The sequence below is a fragment of the Zingiber officinale genome, chromosome 6A, assembly GCF_018446385.1.
Source record: "Zingiber officinale cultivar Zhangliang chromosome 6A, Zo_v1.1, whole genome shotgun sequence".
Taxonomy (NCBI): Eukaryota; Viridiplantae; Streptophyta; class Magnoliopsida; order Zingiberales; family Zingiberaceae; genus Zingiber; species Zingiber officinale.
In genome coordinates, this window is record NC_055997.1 from 72,697,294 (window position 1) to 72,707,889 (window position 10,596).

At 48.4% G+C, this 10,596-nt stretch overlaps 1 protein-coding gene across 1 annotated transcript; it reads left to right on the top strand.

The window, feature by feature from the left end:
* The first annotated feature begins 900 nt into the window (after positions 1–900).
* Positions 901–2,733, top strand: LOC121994921. The gene has a single exon (XM_042548800.1). It carries the CDS (start codon positions 901–903, stop codon positions 2,731–2,733), a length of 1,833 nt encoding a protein of 610 aa, XP_042404734.1.
* Positions 2,734–10,596: the final 7,863 nt, after the last annotated feature.

Consider the following 10,596-nt stretch of genomic DNA (forward strand, 5'->3'; position numbering starts at 1 on the left):
GTTTTCCTCCTTGTTGTTCTTCAGCAACTCTGCAGGGATTACGGGTGAGCACTTGTAATTCTCAGCACTTTTATAATATCGGTTCTTGGTTTTTATATAATCATTGGGTCGATATTCTCCATTGTTCTCATAATATTGGTTCTTGATTCTCTATAATCAACGGGTCAATATTCCATCCCTCCAAAACCTTCTTTGGACGATCCCGGAACTGAGTTCCAATCTTATTGTTGCTGGGTCTCGCGGCATTGTTCGTTGATGTTCGCATAATCTTTGGTATCAGAGCCAAGTTCTAAATCAGGTTTATCTATCTTTCCTAGTGTTTATTTTGTTTTTATCATCACAACCTTATTATCTTCATCTACTTTCTAGTATTGTTGCAAAAAAGAAAAGAAAAAAAAAAGAAAAGAAAAAAAAAGAAGAAAAAAAAAGAACAGAAAAGAAAGACAAAAAAAAAGAAAGAAAAGAGCATAAAAGAAAAGGAAGAACAAAGATCGTTTGATTTGTTTTGATTGCATCTCGTGACGTGATTCCGTTTCCATTTGCACGTTTCTTTTCAACTTTGTTTACCATCTCCATTGTGCTGCTTTGATTTGATTTTCTCTATCATATCATCATTTCTGTTTGCTTCATATCTTCTTTCCATCGTTCCTTGATTGATATCGTAACCTCGATCCAACTGAGCCTAGAATCGATATTCTGAGTTTGTTGGGTTGAATAAGTGTGTGCTTGTTTTGACTTGCTTAGTTTCTCTAGAACTTTTTGGAGGAAAACAAGTGAGCAGAGATAACTCAATTTTCTGAGCGAAACATGAGTGTTTTTGTGGCATCCAACTGAGTGCAAATGCGTGAGGGAGTGAGTGAGGATCCTCCTTTGTTCATAATATTTTAGTTGCAGCTCACTATGTCTCGAGAGCACGGTGGTAGGGTTGATCCAAGTGATGGAGGAGGGGTTGATCAGACTATAATCATGCGGGCTATGCAGCAACAATTTGAGCGCATGAATGTCGTGTTCAATGAGATTCGAGATCGGTTGGATAGGCCTGAGGATCAGCTCGAACAACTTCAGCAAGAGCCATTACCTAGGCATCGGAGACCCGACCAGCGGCCACATTTTACTCCAAATGTCCCAGATGATGACTATGATGATGGGGCGAGCAATGAAGTGGTCTCCAATGCTACTTGGAGGAGGGCTAGGGCTATCAGACCCGAAAGGCCAAGGCATGTTCAAAGGCAACACCGAGAAAGGGAAGTCGTAGATCGTAACATAGGCACCATCAAGCTGTCCATTCCTCCATTTCAAGGTAAAAATAACCCTGATGTTTATATTGAATGGGAGAGGAAAGTTGAGCTGGTATTCGATTGTCATAATTACTCGGAGGAGAAGAAAGTGAAGCTTGCTGTGGTGGCTTTTACTGACTATGCCATTATATGGTGGGATCAGCTGACCTTGAGTAGACGTCGAAACCGTGAGCTTCCCATCGACAATTGGGAGGATATGAAAGCCGTTATGAGAAGAAGGTTTGTTCCATCTCACTATTATCGGGACTTACATTTGAAATTGCAAAGTCTGAAGCAGGGGTCCATGATCGTGGAAGACTACCACAAGGAGATGGAGATAGCCTTGATTCGGGCTAACATTGAGGAGGACCAAGAGGCGACCATGGCTCGGTTCATTTGTGGCCTGAACCGTGAGATTGCTAATATTGTTGAGCTGCATCACTACGTGGAGCTTGACGATGTGGTACACATGGCAATGAAAGTTGAAAGACAACTCAAGAAAGGAGTGAGATCATCTTCCAAGTATGAGGCTGCAAGTTCATCCCCTTGGAAGCAGAAGTGGGGATCATCAAAACCAACTGAGAAAGCAGTTTCAAAATCAAAGGGAGAGACGAATGTGGCCAAGACACAACCTAGCAACAAAGATAGGGGTAACTCATCTTCCCAACCTCAAAGAAATTATGACATCAAATGTTTTCGTTGTTTAGGATCAGGTCATATTGCTTCTCAATGCCCAAACAAGCGATCAATGATCATATTGGATAATGGGGAGATCGAAACTGAAGAGGAAGATGAAGGAAATGAGTCCACTCCATCAGTTGAAGATACTAGTGATGTTGAGTTTGCTATTGATGGCCAAGCTCTTGTTGTGCTAAGAGCTCTCCATATGCAAGCCAAAGAAGATGATGACGGGCTGCAAAGGGAGAACATCTTCTACACCCGCTGCCATGTGAAAGATCGGGTATGCGGTTTGATTATTGATGGTGGCAGCTGTGTTAATGTGGCAAGCAAGTTAATGGTGGACAAGCTTGGTCTACCTACCTTGAAGCATCCAAATCCATATAAACTCCAATGGCTCAATGACAGTGGAGAAATGAAGGTAACCAAGCAAGTCCTTATTTCATTTACGATTGGAACGTACACGGATGAGGTTCTATGTGATGTTGTACCCATGCAAGCTAGCCATTTGCTTCTTGGAAGACCGTGGCAATTTGACAGACGGACCACACATGATGGGTATAAGAACCTCTACAGCTTCAGCAAGGATGGTAGGAACATTACACTTGCACCTTTGACACCTCGTCAAGTATTTGAGGAACAACTCCAGATAAAAAAGTCCATTGCAGCAAGAGGAAAAGGTGTGGCTGAGATAGAAAAAGAAAATGAGAGTGAAAATGAAAAAAAAAGATGGTGGACTAAGAATGAAAAAAGAGAGTGGAAAAAAAGAAATGATTGAGAATTCGACCTTAAAAAAGAAAGAAGAAAGAAAAATGAGCTTCTATGCAAAAGAAAGAGAGATCAAAAGTGCTTTGAACTCCGATAGACCGATGATCTTGTTTTTATACAAGGACGCCTATCTTTCTTTGGCTGACCATAATGTTTCTTTGCCTAGTGCTGTGATGTCTCTTTTGCAGGATTTTAAGGATGTCTTTTTCGAGGATACGCCACCTGGGTTACCACCCAAAAGAGGAATCGAGAATCAAATTGATCTCATTCCGGGAGCTTCCATTCCAAACCGACCAGCTTATCGAAGTAATCCAGAAGAGACCAAAGAGCTTCAAAGGCAAGTCGAAGAACTTATGACCAAAGGACATGTTTGTGAAAGCATGAGCCCCTGTCCTGTGCCTGTGTTGCTGGTTCCAAAGAAAGATGGGACTTGGAGGATGTGCGTGGATTGTCGAGCTGTAAACAAGATAACGGTAAAGTATCGTCACCCTATTCCTCGCTTAGATGCATGCTTGATGAATTACATGGATCCACTATATTTTCTAAGATTGATTTGAAGAGTGGGTATCATCAAATTCGAATTAAGTAAGGAGATGAGTGGAAAACAGCTTTTAAGACAAAACAGGGGCTATATGAATGGTTAGTGATGCCATTTGGATTGACGAATGCTCCTAGCACATTTATGCGTCTCATGAACCATGTGCTACGTGCATTTATTGAAAAATTTATTGTTGTTTATTTTGATGACATTCTGATCTATAGCAAGAGTTTGCATGACCATATTGATAATTTGAAATGTGTGCTTGAAGCTTTGAGGCGTGAAAAATTATTTGCTAACCTTAAGAAATGCAACTTTTGCGTAGATAGGGTTGTTTTCCTTAGATTTGTTGTTAGTTCCAAAGGCGTGGAAGTTGATGAGGAGAAGGTGAAAGCTATCAGGGAATGGCCTACCCCTAGCACCATCACTGAAGTAAGGAGTTTTCAGGTTTAGCCGGGTTCTATAGGAGGTGATCCAGCGGTAAGAATGGGGGACCCACAGATGGGGTCCCATCCGAGCGGAACCAGAGATTACCCAGCCAAAGGTTTGGGTTTCCGACGCCAAAGCAGAAGAACCGGAGCTGAATGGCCGAGCGAAGGTGTCCGCTCGGCCAGCCGAATGGCCGAGCGGAGGTGTCCGCTCAGCCGAAATCGTGGCGAGGGAACAGTGGTTAGCCGAGCGGCCTATTCGATCGGCTCGGGATATGATATGTCAGCAAAGGCATGATGATTAGACTGTACGCGAGATGACACTATTAAAGGCCCCACCATCACGTCACGGACAGGTTGATACAGTAGCAGTATGGTCTTATGGATGCCCTTCTGACAGGCCCACACCTAGGCATGGTCGAAAGCAGGTGATCGCTTCGATTGGTGTGCCCAGGCTCCTTCGATAGGTCTATATAAGGCCTCCATTTCTTCAACCGGAGGTACGCAAGTCTACATTAGGGAGGCCACTTTATTATTCCTTCGCCTAACTTGAGCGTCGGAGGGCCGTCGCCGGGACACCCCCCCCCCGGCTCGGTTTTGTTGTAGGATCGTCGGAGCATCTTGCAGTTAGCCGGAGACCCACGTCAGCAGTAGGGGAACGCCATTTGCCCAGCGTCCTTTGGTCTAGCGATTCGGACAGGATCAATTTGGCGCCGTCTGTGGGAACGCTCCTTTATCCGATCGGAAACAATGGACGAGGTTGGACGACAACACGCGGTGACACTTTCAACTGAGGAACTCGATGCTCTGATTGAGATAAGGGCCTCCAAGCTTGTGGAGCAAAAACAAAAGGCATCAGCCGAGCGGCCGGAGCAACAAGCAACTTCAGCGTCAGGCGGCCGAGCGGAAGCACCACCTGCCACCGTCGCCTTTCATCGGGCTCTGTTCCGCACCCCTGAAGCCGTGGCAGCCCGCCGGGATAGGGGATCTTCTTCGGATGAAAGGTCTAGGCGAGATGACAGGAAGGGGAAAGCCCCCCGAGCGGAATCGTCGCCCGAGCGGATAAATCGCCAGTTTTCAGAGGCCATCCTGCGAGACCCTCTGCCAAAGCACTATGCGCCACCGATGATCGGCGAGTACAATGGGACAACCGACCCGGATGATCATCTGGGCAAGTTCGATAACACAGCTACTCTCCATCAATACACAGATGGAGTAAAGTGCCGAGTTTTTCTTACCACTCTCTCGGGATCAGCTCAACGGTGGTTCCGGAGGTTGCCGGACGGATCCATCACAAGCTTCAAGGACTTCCGCACAGCCTTCCTCCACCACTTCGCCAGCAGTCGGCGCTATCAAAAAACAAGCGTGAGCCTGTTCGCCATCAACAAAGAAGCCCGGGAATCGCTTCGAGCTTACATCCAGCGATTCAACCAAGTGGCGATGGACATTCCAACGGCCACTTCGGAAACCATGATGAATGCCTTTACACAAGGCCTAGTGGATGGAGATTTCTTCCGATCGCTCATCCGAAAGCCACCCCGGGATTATGATCACATGCTACATCGGGCTAACGAGTACATCAACGTGGAAGAAGCACAGGCGGCCAGGAAAAAAGAAACTCCCGCCGAGCGGCCTCCTCCAGCCGAGCGGAAACAGCACGCCGCTCATCAGCCGCATAGAGGACCAAGGGACGAAGCAATCCGATCTCCCCATGTCCGGTCCCATGTACAGGAGGTAGCCACCGCCTGGCCCAAGCCGAAGAAGAGGTGGACCCCGATGTTCTGCTCCTTCCACCGGACGGATACGCACAACACAAGAGATTGTCGAAGTCTTCCCTTCGTGGCTCATCCTGTGCCTCGGAGTGGTGGACGACGATCTCCCTCAGTCGATCAGCGACAGAGAACTCAGGAAGCCGATCGGACGCGAGTTGATAGGCCACGGCAACATACTTCTGATCAGCATCGCTCTCCCAGGCGAGAGAACCGCCGAGCGTCCAAAGAACGGTCCCGACCGTCCGCTCGGGAAGAGGAAAATAAAAGCAACACCTCCCGAGGCGAGATCAATGTCATTGCTGGTGGGCCGACCGGAGGAGACTCCAATCGAGCTAGAAAGGCGAGCGTTCGGCAGCTCCAAATCCATGCCGTCGGTTGCAGCAGAGAGCGAGCAAGCGGACCTGAAATCAGTTTCGGGCCCGGGGACTTGGAAGGAGTTGAAGTGCCTCACGACGGCACTCTGCTCATCAAAGCGGTAATAGCCAACTACACCATTCGCCGCGTATTTGTTGACACAGGGAGCTCAGTCAACATCATATTCAAGAGGGCGTTCGATCAGCTGCAAATTGATCGAGCCGAGCAGCTACCCATGACGACTCCGCTCTACGGGTTCACGGGTAACGAAGTTCAGCCGGTCGGCCAGACCCGGCTGGTTACCTCGCTGGGAGAAGAGCCGCTCAGGAGGACAAGAACAATAAACTTCGTGGTGGTTGACTCTCCCTCGTCCTACAACGTCATTTTGGGACGACCGACGCTCAGCGAATTCCGGGCGGTCGTCTCAACTTTTCATCAGAAGATCAAGTTCCTCGTGGAGGACCAAGTGGGAGAAGTACGAGGAGACCAGCTAGCAGCTCGGCGATGTTACATAGAGATGGTCCGAGCAGAGGCCAATTCTGCTCGGAAAACGCCCTGGATCGAGGTAAACGCCATCACCGAAAAGCCACCCACTTTAATTTATGAGGAAAAAGAGGAAGTGCAGATTCATCCAACTCGATCGGAGGCCACAACCTTTATAGCGTCCGCTCTGGAGGAGAAGCAGAAAAAGGAGCTGATCCAATGCCTCAGAAGAAACCATGATGTCTTCATATGGTCGACACATGAACTGCCCGGAATTTCGCCAAGCATAGCGCAGCATGAGTTGCATGTCTGACCGGATGCTCGGCCGGTAAAACAAAGAAAAAGAGATTTCAGCACCAAGCAGAATGCCATCATCCGGATGGAGGTGGAGAAGCTTCTGGAAGCCGGCCATATACGCGAGGTTCAGTTCCCGAGCTGGCTGGCGAACGTAGTATTAGTCTCCAAACCGGGAAACAAATGGAGAGTGTGCGTAGATTTTCGGGATCTCAACAAAGCTTGCCCGAAAGATTTTTATTCTCTGCCCCGGATAGACCAGCTGGTGGACTCTACGGCCGGCTGCGAACTAATCTGTATGCTCGATGCCTACCAGGGCTATCATCAAGTGCCGCTCGCCCGTGAAGATCAAGAAAAGGTCAGCTTCGTGACGGCCGACGGCACTTATTGCTATAATGTGATGCCGTTCGGATTGAAGAATGCTGGAGCCACATATCAGCGCTTGATGAATAAGGTATTCAGAGAGCAGATCGGGCGGAACCTAGAAGTTTATGTGGACGACATTCTAATTAAGTCCTTCCGAGCGGCCGACCTCTTCAAGGACATGGAAGAAACCTTCCGAACGCTGCGCAAGTATGGAGTCAAGCTGAATCCTCAGAAGTGCATGTTCGGAGCGAGAGGAGGGCATTTCTTGGGATACATAGTGACCGAGCGGGGCATCGAAGCCAATCCCAGCAAGGTGAAAGCTCTGCAAGATATGCCGCCTCCCAGAAATACAAGGGAAGTGCAGCGATTGACCGGTCGGATAATTGCTCTGTCCGGATTCATCTCCAAAACCGCCGACTGGAGCCTTCCTTTCTTAAAAATCTTGCGCAAAGCCACTATGTTTCAATGGGATGAAGAATGCGATCGGGCGTTCGAAGACTTGAAGGCATATCTGAACTCTCTTCCGGTGTTGGCCAAACCGACGGCGGGTGAGCTACTTTATATGTATTTGTCTTCAACCGAGCATGCGGTCGGCTCAGCATTAGTGAGGTCGAGTGGAGAAGAGCCTGTATATTTCCTCAGTCACATTTTAAAAGATGCTGAATCTCGCTACACTGGGCTCGAAAAACTAGCATTCGCTCTGGTCCGCCCTCGCCGCCCGGCGCCTTCGTCCATACTTCCTGGCGCACACGATCATTGTCAAAACCAATAGCCCGCTCGGACGAGTGCTGCTAAATCCAGAGGCATCCGGACGGCTCATCAAATGGACGACGGAGCTGAGTGAATTTGACATCCAATACTAGCCCCGCTCGGCGATCAAAGCTCAATCCTTGGCCGATTTTGTGACTGAGGTGCAAAGGCCGGAGCCGGAAGCTATGTGGAGAATATATGTCGATGGATCATCCACTCGGCTCGGAAGCGGAATCGGAATATTGCTGCTCTCTCCTCAAGAAGAAAAGATGCACTTATCCGTCCGGCTGGATTACAAAGCTACCAACAACGAGGCAGAGTATGAGGCCCTCATAGCTGGCTTGCAGGCTGCCCGGCATGTGGGAGCCGGTCGGGTAACTCTTCACTCGGATTCACAATTGGCTGCTCAGCAGCTCTCCGGCACCTTCGAAATCAATAGCGCTCGGCTTAAGCTCTACGCTGAAGCCTTCGAGAAGCTCAGAACTGATTTTAGAGAAGTTATTGTCCAGAAGATACCCAGAGCAGAAAATCAAGCAGCCGATGAGTTAGCCAAACTGGCGAGCTCCATAACGCCGGTCGCTATTCAGCAGCCCATTGAAAAGGTCCTGTTGGTAGCGCACGTTGATCGGATGGAAGACCCCACATTTCCCAGCGACTGGCAGGCACCCATCATAGAGTTCCTCCGCTCGGGCGCCACACCATCCGATGAATATGCAGCCCGGCTCCTCAGAAGGAGAGCCGGTCGGTTTACACTCATCGGAGATCAGCTTTACAAGAAAGCTTTCTCGCGCCCGTTGCTGAAATGCGTGAGCTCGGAGGACTCAGCTTACATCCTCCAGGAAGTACATCAAGGATCATGCGGGGGGCATCCGGGCGGACGTTCGTTGGCCAAGAAGGTCCTCTTGGCCGGGTACTTTTGGCCAACCTTGCAAGCAGACGCCGCTCGGACAGTATCTACATGCCTTTCGTGCCAGAAGTATCACAACTTCTCCCACCGACCGGCCGAAGAAATGAAGGCATCCACCGTTTCATGCCCGTTCGATCAATGGGGAATGGATATTGTCGGTCCATTTCCGATGGCGACCGGGCAGAGGAAATTTTTACTAGTGGTGGTCGACTATTTCTCCAAGTGGGTGGAGGCCGAGCCGCTGGCAAAGATCACTGAACAAATGGTTAAAAAATTCATCTGGCAACACATCATTTGTCGGTTCGGCATCCCTCGTCGACTAGTTTCCGACAATGGGCGGCAATTCACAGGGAAGATGTTAGAGGATTGGTGCAAAAGCTACGGCATTGAGCAACACTTCACGTCCGTGGCCTATCCCCAGAGTAACGGTCAAGCTGAAGTAGCCAACCGGGAAATTCTTCGTATTCTGCGCGCTTGGCTCGACCATTTGGGAGGAAGTTGGCCGGATGAAGTGCCCGGCGTCTTATGGGCCGTCCGAACGACGCCAAAGGAAGGGACGGGCGCCACACCGTTCCATTTGGTGTATGGCGGCGAGGGAGTCATTCCGGTTGAAGTCGGCGTCGAGTCTGTCCGTATCCAGAGCTATGATGATGACAACGCCGAACGGAGGAACATGGAGCTGGATTTGGTAGAAGAGGAGCGGGCAAAAGCGTCCGTTCGGCTGATAGCATACCGGCAGCGGATGAAACAGAAATACAACCGCCGAGTAATCCCTAGATCATTCCAGGTCGGCGATCTCGTCTGGAAGAAAGTCAAGCCGGTCGGCGATGTCGGCAAGCTTGAAGCTTCTTGGGCAGGTCCCTTCAAGGTTATGGAAAAACTTCGCTCGGGTGCCTACTACTTGGAGGATGAAGACGGGCGGCAGCTGGATCGACCGTGGAGTGCCAATCATCTTCAGCCTTATCGATCTGGATGAAGGGTACACAAATGTAATTTATTCAGGTATATATGCTATTCGCCTATGTACTTGTGATGCAGGAAGCAAAAAGATGAAAAACACATTGAGCATTCTCCGCCGAACGGATTATTGCGTGAAGGCCCCGTGCCATTCGGCCGGAGGTAGATTATATTGGTTGCTACTCGGAAAACCTAGAGGTTCCACTGTACAAAAATTTTGTACAAAGGTCTGAACCTTTTCCTAGCTACCATGTGTTCTTTTAAATTAAATTTTGGATCGCCTGCGGAACTTAACACGTTTGATCCAAAACTTAATCTATTTGTTCTTTTAGGTTTTGACTTGGATCTCCTGCGGAACTTAACACGTTCGACCCAAATCACCTTAAGTTATTAATTCCATTAAATATTAATTTCCATAATCGGTTCCCAGTACTGACGTGGCGAGGCACACGGCCTTCTTGGATATGGGAGCAACCACCACCGACTAGACAAAACCTTTTATAGAAATCTAATATTTAATTTCCTAAAATAACTTTAGGTTAACCGAAAAGAACAATCAAATCACAAGGAAAAGAAAAATAAAAGAACACAACATCGAAAAACATATTCGAAATTCTAGAATCGTTAGCCTCTTGTATTTGGTATTATTTCCATAAATAACTAGTATGATACGGAAAGAAAAATTACTAGTTATACCTTGTAGAAAAACCTCTTGATCTTCTATCGTATTCCTCTTCTAACCTCGGACGTTGTGTGGGCAACGATCTTCCGAGATGAGAAACCACCAAGCACCTTCTTCTCCTCCTAGCTAGGTTCGGCCAACACAAAGAAGCTTCACCAAGGACGAAGAACAAAACACCAACCAAGCTCCAAGGGATACAAGCTTTCTCTCCTTCTTCTTCTTCTTCTCCAAGTAGTATCCGGCCACCACAAGAGCTCCAAGCCAATAGAGAAGGTTCCGCCACCACCAAGAGGAAGAGAGGAAGAGAGGTTGGCTGGCCACAACACCAAGGAAAAGAGGGAG